The sequence below is a fragment of the Paramisgurnus dabryanus genome, chromosome 11, assembly GCF_030506205.2.
Source record: "Paramisgurnus dabryanus chromosome 11, PD_genome_1.1, whole genome shotgun sequence".
NCBI lineage: Eukaryota > Metazoa > Chordata > Actinopteri > Cypriniformes > Cobitidae > Paramisgurnus > Paramisgurnus dabryanus.
In genome coordinates, this window is record NC_133347.1 from 23,107,029 (window position 1) to 23,123,228 (window position 16,200).

General features: G+C 37.7%; 1 protein-coding gene across 1 annotated transcript in view; it reads right to left on the reverse strand.

Annotated features, from left to right (window-relative positions):
* The window catches only part of slc15a4 (solute carrier family 15 member 4), a 72,602-nt gene that overhangs the window by 51,123 nt on the left and 5,279 nt on the right, over positions 1 to 16,200 (reverse strand). The window contains exons 4-6 of the mRNA XM_065260053.2: positions 15,099 to 15,240; positions 13,093 to 13,170; positions 5,010 to 5,190 (exon numbers count right to left, since the gene is read on the reverse strand). Of these exons, the coding sequence (XP_065116125.1) occupies positions 5,010 to 5,190; positions 13,093 to 13,170; positions 15,099 to 15,240 (401 nt within the window). The remainder of the gene's footprint in view (positions 1 to 5,009; positions 5,191 to 13,092; positions 13,171 to 15,098; positions 15,241 to 16,200) is intronic.

A 16,200-nucleotide genomic window follows, 5' to 3' on the forward strand; every position in this document is an offset into this window, starting at 1 on the left:
GTGAGCTGCGCAGATCACTCACTACGTATGTCTGTTGCTAACAGTGGTTATTTAGATGGATCGTTGAAACCATCGCACTGGCTCACGCCCCTCTATGAGCTATGTCCTATATAGAGCCCACTCTGTTCGAGTTTGGCTTCTTCATGAACTTGGTCTACAGGGGTATCTATATCTATATTTGATATCTGCTACGCGGCCGGCTGGTCTTCGCCGTCTACGTTGTCAGATTGTACAGCTTAGACGTCCCTGCCCTACGAGCGCAGGTTCTCTCGGCTCAATCATGCACGCTCATGCGTTTTATGTGTACACCACGGTGCGCTCAGCGAGCTCACCAACGTGACTCTGAATTTACTTATCTCGCACAGCCGCGGCGCGCTCGGTACCTCGCCGTCTTGTGCTATGTTATGTGCCCCCGGTGCGTTTAAAACCCCACCGTGTGCGCGTCAACAATTTATATGGTGCTTACACATTTGCTTTTAAAGCTGTGAATATGCCGGGTATAGGGCCACACGCAGTGTCTCTCCGGTAAGGCACTTCAGTACGTTGTGTATGCACGGCGTGATGGGATTACGTTCCCCCATAGCGTCAGCTAACTGACGCAATGCGAAGTGAACCGTATTGAAAGGGAACGCTTAGGTTACTCACGTAACCCCGGTTCCCTGAAATAACGGGAACGAAGCATTGCGTCTCTTGCCGTGCTACAAACGTCTACGCAGCGAGTGTTATTCGGCTGCGCGCTTCAGTCGAATATAATGAGCTCCTGACGATTGAACCGCGCTTATATAGGGACGCGTTCCTCCCGCGCGCGGGTTCAAACGTCATTGGTCTGTACTTTGTACAGACGTTAACCAATAGGCTTCAGTCACGGAGTAAACAGGAGTTTCCCCCATAGCGTCAGCTAACTGACGCAATGCTTCGTTCCCGTTATTTCAGGGAACCGGGGTTACGTGAGTAACCTAAGCGTTTTTTTTTAACTACCAGATCACTGTCAATCTCCTCTGCATCCATCTTCGCTCTGGTATTTCCGTGACGACGCACGCCACACACGTGCATGCCACACGTCCACTGCCTTTTTTGTTCATTTTCCTTTCTTTTTTTAAACAGAAAGGAAAATCATCAAACTGTTATCAGAAAGTTTGTGTTAACAAGTCCACACATTTATTTATTTAATATAATTGCAACATTTTGCGGTCATATAATCGCACAGGCTGACATCGCGATTGCGATGCGATTAATTGTGCAGCACTAATTAAAAGCATAGCAAGCATCATCGGCCGATATATCGTTGCACCCCTACTCAGAAGATACCATATTGTGGGCAAAAGGTAGCATCAAGTTTATAGGTTGCATCATAAATGGTAGCATCATAAATGGCCAACAATGCTGTCATAGAGGCAACTCAATAGGTTTTTAGACAAAGTCCTTTAAATTTCCTCTAACTTGTTTTTCCAAAGTTTCTCTGGAAAAATATGTTGAAAATGAAAAGTGGAAAAAGTGCTGACTCAGGTTGGTATTTTCCAGGAAGGTGGCCTGTATGAATATTAACTGTCAGAACTAGTGGAAATATCGATCTGCCTTCTGCAGGGTTCAATAGAGCCGGCTCAAGGTTGGACAGGAGTGACAGAATACAGAGGATAGACCAGTGGCCTGTGTGGAGATGACAAAAGCATGTGTGCGTGAGTGAGTGAATGTATGTGTTTGCTATACAACCAATCTCTGTGTTTGGATGCTACACATGAATGATCTTGAAGTCGCAGTACCTTATCTGACAATATAGTGCACTATAGTAACCTCTCTTATGTTTATACATCTTAGTTTAAGATGAGCAGTACTGTCAATAAGTGATTCAGATAATTAAGTAGGGGTTGTGGTGATATAACCGTATATTGATAATGTAGATCACTGTTTCGATATTTATATGCAGAAACTACTCTAAAATCGGTAGGGACAGGCTAATATTTTTCACAGATATTTATGCTTCTCTAGTTAATTGGTTATCTATTTTTTTTTAATCAGGTCTTCCAATAAATGCCACCTGGTGGGTCACTAAATAACAGCAAAAACTGCCAAAGTTGACTGCATTTTAACTCATCCTGACGGAGGTTTTCAACCAGCAACAATCACCTCTGGGATTAACGTCATAGGCTACGATATTAGCTCAGCGAAAGAACGGGATTGCACAACTGTGAGTTCAACACAAAACCACTAAATTAATTATCACTTTAATGTATTTTTTGCATAAATTACTTTCTTACTTTCTTAGATTTCTTACCAGTAAAAAATACTTAAATAAGGTGCACTACAGACATGCTTGCTGACATATTTTATTATAAAATGTATCAATTGTTTATAGAAAAATACCAACTCAGGTATATTTTATCACTGCTTCAAAGAAATGGGTAAGGTTGTATTTGTTAACACAAACCAACAATGAACAATACTGTTTTTCAGCATTTATTAATCTTTGTTAATGCCAATACATGTATTCGTGTAAGTTCATGGGGCATTAAAAGTCAGAACTTTTTATTTTAAAAATATATTAGTAAATCCTGAAAATAACATGAACTAAGATTAATAAATGCTGTAGACGTATTGTTCACTGTAAGTTTATGTAAGTTCAAACAGTGGGTCGGGACTAGGGTGACCACCCGTCCCGCGTAGCACATGCGCGCACAGCATTTGAAGCCCAATTCATGCGTCCCGCAAATTGAGACCGTGTCACGCATAATCAATGCATGCTCAAAAAAAGTTGGTCGATCTATATTCTCGAGCCCCAGGCAGCCAAACGAACATTACTTGACAGTTCAGGCTCGCTCGCCACATGCTACTCGCACGCTATTGTTGCCCCTCAAACTGCTGACTGACTAGGTTGTTGTCAACTTTTTCGTTGTTGTCATGACAGCGCAGTGGGCACGCAGCCACGCACGTGCATACCAGACACACTGACTCTGCACCGCTATCATCAATTAAAAAGAGGTGTGGGTACAAGAAATACTGGAAAAATAAATATTTGTGGCTGAAACTCATAGGTGTCCCCAGAACCCTGAACAGTTTTTTTCCTGCATCTGACTTTTCTAACCTCTGGAGTTGTGAGTTAAGACTTTTTTTAACTGTTTCTGTGGTGTTAAGCAACTGCAATTCCTGGTAATCCTATAATTTTATATTATAATTTATTTAAAGTGAATAAATTGTAATGAAGAATAAGTTAAATTAAAGAGCTAAAGTAAATCGTAAGTGGAAGTGCATCTGTCTAATAACTGAATGTTCAAAATACTATGAATCTTTATTTTAAAAAAAAAATAGGCCTATTGGTTGCCCTATTCATGAGCATAGCAATTACACATGTTTAGGGGAATAGGGCATTATTAATATACCAGTATGTGCTAGAAATGGGTAAACCACTATCAATGAGTCTGCCCGTGGGATGGGGGTACCGCCGCGCCAGGGAGTGTCCCACATTGTCCCTCAGAAACATACCCCTTGTCCCCCTTTGGGTTATTAGCAGGTGGTCACCCTAGTCGGGACCTACTTGTGGGTAGCACAGTGGTATTTAGGTGGGTCATGCAGTCTCTTTGCAGTTGTGGTGAATGACACAAAAAACTGTTTAATTAATAACTAGCAGTGACAATGATTTTGATATTTAATACCATAAATTATTTTGATATTTCGACTTAACTTACATTTTATTAATTAAATAACAAGAAAAAAATCGACTCAATTATAAAAGAGGTCAAATGTGTATTCTTTTCATATTTCCATTTAAAAATATGTTGGTGGGTCCCGGGATAGTTTATACATATTTGAGTGGGTCGCAAAATAAAAGTTTGGTAACCAATGAGCTAATGCATTAACTAATTTCAACAAAAACAACCTTATTGTAAAATGTATCCAATAAATAACTTGTGCTTATAATTCACTATAGACTTTTAATAAAAATAATAAGTCTATAATAAATTTTTAATCTATTATAATAAAAATGATTAGTAACATAAATGCTTGATTTTTTCTTAAAACAGTTATTACTAAACATAATGTTAGCAATCTACCTCGCGATCGCGATTAATTGTTTGCAGAATAAAAGTTTTTGTTTACATTATAAATGTATGTGTACTGAGTGTTCTGTGTATAATAATTATGTATATATAAATACACACACATGCATGTATAGTTTTAAGAAAAAAAATATATTTATATAATAAATATTTATATATTATATATAAATATAAAAATGTATATCACATGTAAATACCTCTTAAATATCTACATGCATGTCTATTTATTTATACAGAATTATTATATACAGTACACACTTACATATGATGTAAACAAAAACTTTTATTCTACAAACGATTAATCGCGATTAATCGTTATGCAGCCCTACTCTGCACAGATTTACTCTCTTGTAACAATGCTTGGTCTCTCTTGCATGTTTGCCATGGATTCAAATGTAACTACAATATTATTATAAAGTGCAACAAGGTATTGAAGCGTGACATGAATCATGGCGATTGTTGTATAGTGATGCAATGCCATTCAAAGGCCTTTTCTAGAATGCATGACTCGGTGCAATGCAGGTCTTGGTGTTTTAAAATGATGAGTGTCATTATTTCATAAGACAACAGAACACACAGCATATGAAGTTATGAAGTTTGAAATGAAAGTTCGCCATTGTGACAGATCTTTTGAAACAGAAACAAGTACATAAATAAGAAATATGTACGGAAATGTGTATGTGCTAATACACTAACCAAACCAGTGTCACATTTTACATGACACCCATATTGTGAATGTGTACATGTGAAGGTTGCTACACCCACCTACGCACACGCACGCGCACACACGCACAATTTACATTATAAACATGTGAGGAGAAACAGAAAACAGCATCACAGTCTCACAGATTCACAGACTCGTCCATGAGCTTTTGCTGTGTTCTGTGTACGAGCTACACCTTTGATAATACACTCAATATGTGTCAAAAATGAATCTGTGCGTGTGTGTCGACTCACCAGCCGCCACAGCTGAACACATCACAAAGAACATGCCCACAGCGATTCTCTTCAGAGGCGAGGGCACCAGGCCCTTGCGTTTCAGAAGGGGGTCTATCACTTTATCCTTGAGTGGGATCAGCATCAGGATCAGCACAGCATCAAACATTGTTAGCCAAGCCGCTGGGAAATGAAAGGTGTTCTGGGAACAATTAAGAGAAAAATGTGTCACGTATATAGATTGTTAAAAAAAGATTTTAAAAACATTGTACAGAGAGCAGCTGGTGGAGGCTCTGTGAGTTTATGTATAGGTATCTTATTATACTCTGGTTCATCATTTTTCTCAATCTGTCCTTTCATTGAGAAAGTATGTATTAAACATAAATGCTTGCAGAGCATGCGAGTTAGACAGAAAAAGAGAGAGAGAGACATACTGCAGAAAACCATGTCATTTCAGCAACCTTAGCGCCCTCATGTGGTCAATGTCAGACTACTTCTACACTTCTGCCAACCTCCTGTGCAGCAACAGACAGAGGGACGAGTCTCTTAATAGCCCAAATCATTAATCACTGGTTAAGTGCTTTATAATTACATGGGGATTTACTATCAAAAGCCAAAAGCACCTGTTTGATGATAAACGGCAGTCATGTGTAAGAGAACATATAGGAATAAATGACATGAAAATCCCTAAAAATAATATTTAAAGACAAGCATGTATATATGAAGAAAAGTATATTTTGGCTCCAGCTACACTATATTTATAGAATATAGTGACATCTACTGAATAAAAGATACAGTAGATTACCTGGCAAACATATAGCACACCACCCATTCATAAGCTGTATGACATCAATATTGTGCTTCTGTATTTATGTTTGTAGCCAAAATGTTTCAGTATGAGTTACGTGCCAAAGTTTAAAGGGCCAATATTATGCCCATTTTTACAAGATGTAATATAAGTCTCAGGTTTGCCTAGAATGTGTCTGTGAAGGTTCAGCTCAAAATACCTCGTAGTTAATTTGTTATAGGATGTCCAAAATGACCCTATTTTGGCGGGAGCAAAAAAGAGCTGTTTTCATGTGTGTACCTTTAAATGCAAATGAGCTATTGCTTTCGGGTTAAAAACAGATCTGGTTTCTGTGAATACAGTCTGGAACTAAAAAACTTTTGGGTAAAATATATTTCAGTGTGACATCACATTAACAAGAGAATCAAAAGAGCACGTATAATGAGACTGATTTGGTTTAATGTGGATTCAAAAAGGAGGACTGGGTGGATTTTTTTTCATTGTAGGGTGATTGTGTTCACACACTGCCAACATGCATTTATGTAAAAAAAACTTGGCACATCTTTTCACCATATGTACCTTTAATTGACATTCATCAAATTGTACCTGTGAAATGCTGCCCCAGACAAAAAGACACCTTAAGCTTCAAATAAGTTTATTATATATCCGTGCATGCAGATGTGCACTGTATTATATACACACAATTTCTCCAGGGTAGGGTTGCACCAATCTTTCGTAAGTTCTTGCTTAAACTGGGACATAGAGTCCAAACTAGAGACTTAGTAACAACTAGCTAGTTTATAACTAACTGTTTCCTTTATTCGGGCGCACCATTTGTTCTTAAGGCAGAAAGTAAAGTAATGCCCTCTCGCATAGAATGACGTCTATTTTTCTTAAAGGAATAGTCTACTCATTTTCAATATTAAAATATGTTATTACCTTAACTAAGAAGAGTTGATACATCCCTCTATCATCTTCGTGCATGCACGTAAGCGCTGAGGCGCGCTGCGACACTTCGATAGCATTTAGCTTAGCCCCATTCATTCAATGGTACCACTCAGAGGCAAAGTTAGAAGTGACCAAACACATCAACGTTTTTCCTATTTAAGACGAGTAGTTATACGAGCAAGTTTGGTGGTACAAAATAAAACGTAGCGCTTTTCTAAGCGGATTTAATAGAGCAACTATATTGTATGGCGGAACAGCACTTTTGGGAGTACATCGACTCGGCGCAGTAACACCCTCCCTCTCCCATTATGAGAGGGAGAAGGGGAGCGGATTTTTCAGGCGAGTTGAAGTACTCCCAAAAGTGCTGTTCCGCCATACAATATAGTTCCTCTATTAAATCCGCTTAGAAAAGCGCTACCTTTTATTTTGTACCACCAAACTTGCTCGTATAACTACTCGTCTTAAATAGGAAAAACTGATGTTGATGTGTTTGGTCACTTCTAACTTTATCTCTGAGTGGTACCATTGAATGAATTGGGCTAAGCTAAATGCTATCGAAGTGTCGCAGCGCGCTCCAGCGCTTACGTGCACACACACAGATGATAGAGGGATGTATCAACTCTTCTTAGTTAAGGTAATAACATAGTTTAATATTGAAAATGAGTAGACTATTCCTTTAACCCAATTAGAAAAACAGGAAATGAACAGCACGTATTTTCAAACTCATTCTTGACTGGCCTAAACTGAAAGTTAAAAAAAGACGTTAAAGCAAACGTTATCGAACTCTAAACATTACACTTTTAAATGAAAATATCTATCCCAGACATGGAGGAGAAAATACAAAGAAAAAATTATTTTAATTTATGGATACACACAAAACAGTTCTTGAAAACTTGTTGACGAACTTGCGGCTCTTCATTAACAATTACGAGTTCATCGATGTTATCAAATCTGGCTGACATCTTATTCCAACCGTTATCCATGGACAGAGGATTCTGTAAATATTTTCCATAAGTATTGTTACGTTTAAACTAAGTTTAATGATGCAACGCAAAAACATTTAGTAGTGCGTAAGTTGTAACTTAGTGCCCATTTACGTCGTAACTAGGCAACGTTGTAACTTACGCACAGCTGGTGCAACCGGCCCCTAGGAGAGCATTAGCCGGCTAAGTGGAGCACAACTCACCCTGCAAGTTTGGATTTTTAATTCATTACTTTAAGTCAGACCCAAAACTACTGCTACTTTTATTTCTCCGCATTATTCCATTATTACATTAACATTTTTTGACTAACCACTTTATGATTTAAACTCATCTTTCTAAGCGCTCTCTCTCCATCATAACATACTTCCAATATTTTCTTCTCCATTAAAAATTGTTATTTTGCATCATACCGTCATCATATAATTTTCACCTACATAACTAAACTCTCACTGTCTCTCTCTATGGGTATTTTCTAATTAAGAGCTCACCGTTTGGCCTTGTTAAGACGGCACACTAAAATCCCTTCAGGCTGTGCAGCCCAGTGAGACGACCGATCCACAGCAGCACATGTTCATTTAGAAGGGGAAACCCTTATGTGAGAGTGTGTGTGTGAGTGTGAGTGTGTCTGAGTGTGTGTGTGAGTTTGTTAGTGTGAGTAACTGTTTCACTCCACAACAGCAGAAGATGTGCACAGCTCAGCATGCAGTACACAGCGCATCTCAGTACTCAGGACAGAGCTTATGTTGCAATGAAATTCTCCAGGGAAACTAAATGAATCTCACGCGGCATCCAAATCTGAGTCTTACACAGGATAAGACTATTACACAGGATATTTGTGTCACCTCATTTAGGTCTTTGTTACATAAATTGCTATAATGGATTAAGGAAGTTTACTACCTCACCAAAAAATTGAAGTTTCATCATTATTAGCTCTCTATAATGTTATTTCAAACCCATGAGACTTTGTATTCAAATTACAGTGCAGCAGTAGAACTTATGGAAAAAAGCAGCCAGGGATCATTTGCTTTCATTGTATAAAAAAGACTGCTTGAATCTTTAGGTATATAATGCATTTTGAATCCATGCAAGAAAGATAACAAAGGAATGGTCATCAAAAACATCTGTTTTGACAGTGAAACCCTAGTCGTATATATGCACCAAATATCAGACACTTATGATGGGTCTTTTGATTTAGGTAGGTAACCACCCAAAACACACTAGCAACCATGCACAGATTGCACAGTGTAAAAATTGAAAAATTGGATCAACTTAAAGGAATAGGCAATTTTCTTAAAAGAAAAATCCAGATAATTTACTCACCACCATGTCATCCAAAATGTTGATGTCTTTCTTTGTTCAGTCGAGAAGAAATTATGTTTTTTGAGGAAAACATTGCAGGATTTTTCTCATTTTAATGGACTTTAATAGACACCAACAATTAACACTTAACTCAACACTTAACAGTTTTTTTCAACGGAGTTTCAAAAGACTATAAATGATCCCAAACTTATCTAGCAGAACGATTGTCATTTTTGACAATAAAAATAACAAATATACACTTTAAAACCACAATTTCTCGTCTAGATCCGGTCTTGATGCGCCAGCGTGACCCCACGCAATACGTCATAAACAAGAGGTCACAGAGGACGAACGCGAAACTACGCCCCAGTGTTTACAAGTGTGTTGAAAGAGGACCGTTCCGACGTTGTTGTATGTGGAATGATGCTATTTAATGTCTTTGTGTCAGTTTATTGTTTACAATGGTCCGCAAATGTGCGTTTTATATATGTAACACGTGACCTCCCTACGTCACTACGCATTTTTTCCGACCTAGAGGAATAGTTGTGGTTTAAAAGTACATATTTTTTATTTTTCTTGTCAAAAATGACAATTGTATTGCTAGATAAGACCCTTATGCCTCGTTTGGGATTGTTTATAAACCTTTGAAACTCCGTTGAAAAAAACTGTTAAGTGTTGAGTTAAGTATTAAATGTTGGTGTCTATTAAAGTCCATTAAAATGAGAAAAATCCTGCAATGTTTTCCTCAAAAAACATAATTTCTAGGCTGAACAAAGACAGACATCAACATTTTGGATGACATAGTGGTGAGTAAATTATCTGGATTTTTCTTTTAAGAAAATTGACTATTCCTTTAAAAAAATTACTTCCATTGGTAACACCTAAAATTAAAGCTTCTTTTTACTTAAAATTTCACTTTAGTTTTTACAAAAAAAATTTGGTGTTAACAATTAAAGTACTTGTTTAAGTTGATTCAACTTTATACAGTGTAAAAAATATTTGTTATTTCAACTTAAAAAGTAAGTGTCCGTGCTGCCTCAAAATAATGAGTAATTCAACTTAAAAATATTATTTAACTCAAAGCAAATGTTGAGTCAACTAAAATGTTTGAATTAACTCAAAATTTTAAGGCAGCACATAAACTTACTTTTTTATGTTGAAACAAAAAAAACTTTAATACAGGCATAACAACTAATCACAACTAATCATTTACAGAATAAAAGTTTTTGTTTAAATCATATGTGTAAGTATTATGTATAATAATTATGAATAAATAAATTTACACACATGCATGTATAATGTTAAGAAATAAATGTGTATATATTAAGTAAAATGTATAAACACATGTAAATATTTATTAAATATTTACATGTATGTGTGTGTATTTGTATATACATAATCATTATACACAATACACACACATATGCTCACCTAAAGGATTATTAGTAACACCTGTTCAATTTCTCATTAATTTCTCATTAATGCAAATATCTAATCGACCAATCACATGGCAGTTGCTTCAACGGATTTAGGGGTTGTGCACACCTTTTTAAACTTTTTACCGAAAGTTGAATATTTTTCAACTCTCTGCGCTCAGCGCGGAAAAAACGCCGGGCGCCAGTTTTCAGCACGGAAGAAAAGCGCTAGCTGCTGGCTTATTTAAAAAACACAGAGCTTCTATTGGAAACAATTGAAAACATGCGTCGTCCGCGGGCGTAAAAGCTTTGGTGTGCACGCCCCCTTAGGGGTGTGGTCCTGGTCAAGACAATCTCCTGAACTCCAAACTGAATGTCAGAATGGGAAAGAAAGGTGATTTAAGCAACTTTGAGCGTGGCATGGTTGTTTGTGCCAGACTGGCTGCTCTGAGTATTTCACAATCTGCTCAGTTACTGGGATTTTTACGCACAACCATTTCTAGGGTTTACAAAGAATGGTGTGAAAAGGTAAAAACATCCAGTATGCGGCAGTCCTGTGGGCGAAAAGGCCTTGTTGATGCTGTCAGCTTTTTTAAGCTGATAGCAGGAGAAACTTTCACTGAAATAACCACTTGTTACAACCGAGGTATGCAGCCAAGCATTTGTGAAGCCACAACACGCACAACCTTGAGGTGGATGGGCTACAACAGCAGAGGACCCCACCGGGTACCACTCATCTCCACTACAAATAGAAAAAAAGGCTACAGTTTGCACACGCTCACCAAAATTGGACAGTTGAATATTGGGAAAATGTTGCCTGGTCTGAGGAGTCTCGATTTCTGTTGAGACATTCAGATGGTAGAGTCAGAATTTGGCATAAACAGAATGAGAACATGGATCCATCATGCCTTGTTATCACTGTGCAGGCTGCTGGTGGTGGTGTAATGGTGTGGGGAATATTTTCTTGGCACACTTTAGGCCCCTAGTGCATCGTTTAAATGCCACGGCCTACCTGAGCATTGTTTCTGACCATGTCCATCCCTTTATGACCACCATGTACCCATTACCCATGTCACAAAGCTTAAATCATTTCAAATGGGTTTCTTGAATATGACAATGAGTTCACTGTACTAAAATGGCCCCCACAGTCACCAGATCTCAACCCAATAGGGCATCTTTGGGATGTGGTGGAACGGGAGCTTCGTGCCCTGGATGTGCATCCAACAAATCTCCATCAACTGCAAGATGCTATCCTATCAATATATCTACCAACATTTTTAAAGAATGCTTTCAGCACCTTGTTAAATCAATGCCACATAGAATTAAGGCAGTTCTGAAGGTGAAAGGGGGTCAAACACAGTATTAGTATGGTGTTCCTAATAATCCTTTAGGTGAGTGTACATGATGTAAACAAAAACTTTTATTCTGCAAACAATTAGTTTTGATTAGTTGTTATGCCCTAGTGCAGAATAAATTAGCAAACACAGAGTAATGTTCTGAATCTCAGGCAATGTAAAAAATCTACTTTATATGTAGTTACAGTTAATGTTGTTTTAACAGTAAACACAACGTAAAGACGTTTTCACTTCTCCTCTTCATTAACCCTAACAACTTTCTTCCTCCTGGACCAGAATGAAAGAGGAAGGCCACTTCTCCTTCGATTCATAAATACAGCAAGTGAAAAGATACAAGATTACAGCTACTGTATAATAAGATTATATTGTTTATTCATTTATCACAGAGGAAGTTTAAGCCATAATATTTTGAAAGTCAGATCTGTTGAGTGAAGTTAGTTTTTCCAAAGACAATCAGTTTGTAAATATTGTTACTTCTCTGGCTATATAACTATTTTTCATTTAGTTGACACATATCAATTAGCAAGCCCGCATTCATGCGGTGAAGAGTATCAGGTGCTTAACAACTGACTGTCTCTTTAATATGACCCAGCCACATTAATATAACACTGCCAGTTCGGTCTGTTTCACTTCCTCATCATCGTCTCACACTTCCTCTGTGTTCACCATGTGACTCTGGTTCTCATTCTAAAGAACTCTTCGAAAAAATTTCACAGTATAATCTAAAAGTCCAAACCACAAATAAACATAATACAAACAGGTTGCATGTCTTTGCATTGTCATGGTGATTGTGACATCTAACTGCATTGTCATTGTTGATTAGAGAGACCAGGAGTTGTAATTTTGGATTAGTCACCGTGAAACCATTTTGAGGGGATTTTATTCAAGGCGGTCTCACATTCTGACACACTTACCTAGTAGAGCGTACATGAACGCAAGCACACACCCACAAAAACAAACAAAAAGCAACTTCAGATGAGAAAGCGAGCACAGAGTGCTAATCTGTGATTATCGTGGTTTTGATTTTGAAGTTAATACCCTGCTTTTCAAAGGATTGTATCCCATGGTACAAGCAGAATGTGTCCGGAATAGCTCCACTGTCCACACAAACATTACAGGCACCTAACATAACCTCGGGAATCCTGGTTGCTCAAAATTTAAATATAAAAGAGACACATACTCAACTTGTTAATCCATACACAAGTTGATCCAAGTTCTCGTCATAATTATAGTCATAGATGCTGGAATGGTGTGAAGAAAGAAAGAAAGAAAGAAAGACAGACAGACAGAAAGAAGGAATTATCGCTCTGCTCTTACCGGGCTATAGTCTGTCATGTTGGGATCAGCACCAGGAATTCTCAGATGGAGGCTCTGGAGATAATAAGTGGTCTGCATCTGGAAGCAGAGAAAACAGTGCACATAAAAACCAGCTATGTTCACGTCTCATTCAGTGGTAATGAAGAGACTTCTATGACCCATTTAGCACTTGTAGAGACACTGTACAGAATATTGCTATTGATTACAATCTGAAACAAGGCAGCGGGAGAAAACGGTAGCAATATTTCAACCCCAAATGATGCTAGGGTGCTTCACGGGAATGTTCTCAGATATCTCTTCATGCAGAAAGTCATTATGGAGTTTTCTCAAAGTTAGAAATGGCGTCCTTAACTCAAACCTTAATTCAGGCCCTTAGGACTAACAATGCCGGGTAACCTTTCTGACAGTCGGCAATCGTCTTTGGAGACAAAACATACAGGATGACAGGGCCCTCAGAAGATCTGACCTTTCCCCGTAATTGGAATAAAAGAGACTTGTTAAGCATGTGATGGCCAATACAATGGTCCTTTCAGAGCAATTTAGTATTGCTATAAAAGCAGTTTTCAATGCAGGTAATTACTCATTGCCTCTTTAGTGTAATGAAAATTGGCTTTAAATATACAAAAACAAGAGTGTTTTCTAACCTTGTCGCTAAACCTGGCCTGGAGACGTCACAAGTGACAATACATTTAAATGCTGTCAATTACATAATTACTTTATGACACTTTCCAACAACAACCTATATGGCCGCATTTACAATGCATGTTTAAACTGATTAAAATTTCTTCCCGCATGTGGCACAGATCGTATATGAACGTGTAAGCAGGAAAAAATGCATAGATTCCGATATTCTCCAATCGGTTTCAGGCCTCATTCATGTGTTCATAATTCATATGGTTATTCCCATCTCAAAACGTTTCGTGCGTCATAAAAAATGTGATGCTAGCAAATGGTGACGTCAACTCAGGTGGACACCACCCGCGATCACATGACTCTTCTTAGCAGTGCAATGGAAGACGACGGCTCCACTTAGTGGAGTAATGTTAAAGTTGTATGTCTTGTTAAAGGAATAAAGCTCTATAATATTGTATAATAATTTTGCATTCACAACATTGTACTTCCTCTGTGGTTTAAGCTGTTCCGGGTCAGTATGTCTACCTTAAATTGTTATGCCAAGTGTTTAGTGTAAATTTAGATATCGCATACGAGTCGCTTTTAAAAAATGATGAAAGCGGGTCGTCAAAAAATCGGATATTGGCCATCAAGATTTGCAGTGTAAATTCAGTCTGTGTGTTCTTTGGGCAAGCAAGAGAGAAATAATTATATTTGGTAGTATTGTAGTTGTAAAATTCTGACAGACAAACTCCTTTAAATGAAAAAAATTCAAATAAAGCACAAAGAAACAAAACAAGTCTTCAGATGTGTTAAACTGCAGCTACAACTCAACACAATGGTGCAAGTTTGACACATCTGTACATATGGTAGACCAACTATTTAAAAAAATAGTTACAGTATGAACACAGTGAAAAAAACACATCCTGTGTGAACACCAAAGTAGTTTGACACACAGACTTTGTGTTTCCGTGTAAAGGGGACATTATTTCTGCAATGTTTGGAAGGTTGTTGTTTTGTGACACAGAGTTATGTCAATCTTTATTACCTGTCCTTTATCTACTTATTTCCTTGAGCAAAACACACATAAAGATCTTCAAGGACGCTCCTGTCTGTCTCAACAATCCACCCTGTCCTATAAAAGGCACAAGGCCTTCATACAGGTATGTCACAGACACAATCACGAGCATTCATCACTTCTATTTGTCATTCCATGCGTCAAACACCTAAACTGGCAGACACTTTGACTCTACAAGCTTTTAACATCTACACATTATGACTAAATAAAGGTTGAAAATACACTGGCTACACAATCCTCTCAATATTATAGGCACATCATCCGACATGACATATTCGACAGATGTGGGAAGAAACCAACTCAAAACGAAACATACCTGGAAGTACACGGTCCAGTATGGAATAAGGGCCAAGAAAACAGGAAGTATTTTAACCAAAGATTTCACTTCCTCAACTTTCTCCTCTGGAAATCGCCCACCGTACGTCACCTTGGCACCGTCCAACAGAGTTGGCTTTGGCCTAGAAGTGGGGTAGGAGAACACACTGGGTTTAAATGCATTCCCTGAACTCACTAGAGAGACAAAGCACCATTAAAGGGATGCCACAAATTGAATAAGCAAGATTAGATTAGATAGATTAGATATACTGTAACATTGCTTGTCTGTGCAAAGTGAACACACAAAGATTAAAACTTGTCTCTATGTCACTAGTCTGATGTGTTAATTATGCTATTAAAATGTCAATTATTTTGCACTGTTTAAAATGAATTTTACTACAAAACCTTGCCGCATAGACCTTCACTGTAAGTGTATTGCAGTAAAGAAAGAGACGAGAGAGAAAATCCCTGCATATGAAATTCTTGAAAGGCTCCAGGATTTGGCCAAGTTGAAAAGTGCCATGTCAGGTTTTCGTGAAGCTTTGATTTAGAAAGGGAACAGCACTTGACAGTAACATATGCCATGGAGACACAAGCCACATAAGAGACAGCAGAGGAGCATCAAAGAGGAAGATGTAAAATAAGGGAAAACATTACAGACTAATAGAGTCATCTCTCACAGGAGTAGAGTTCACACAGAGAAACCACATACAGTATACAGTAAGCTGCCTTCTCATTTTTTGACCATTTAAAACAGCATGGATCCTGCAATGTTGGTATTTATTTAAATGCAAGTTTAATATGCTTATGGGTTTTCAAAGGGCCTCCAGTAGTTTCTAGGGGGTCCCCAGACCTTTTTTGAGAAAAAAAAGTGTGTTTGTCTCTCTTGTTACATACATTTCAGAATCATTTATATTTTCTTTGTATCATTCTAGTGTGTTTTTCTTATTGCAGTCCCCTTTATTTCATTTATTGGATTATACAGTAAGGCAGGATTCTTTGTAAAGTTGCTATGAAACAAGATTCATTGACAAAGTTGGTGCAGTACAAATACATTTGAATTGAAAATGTATCTCTTATGTGTTTTCAACATTACTCTAAGT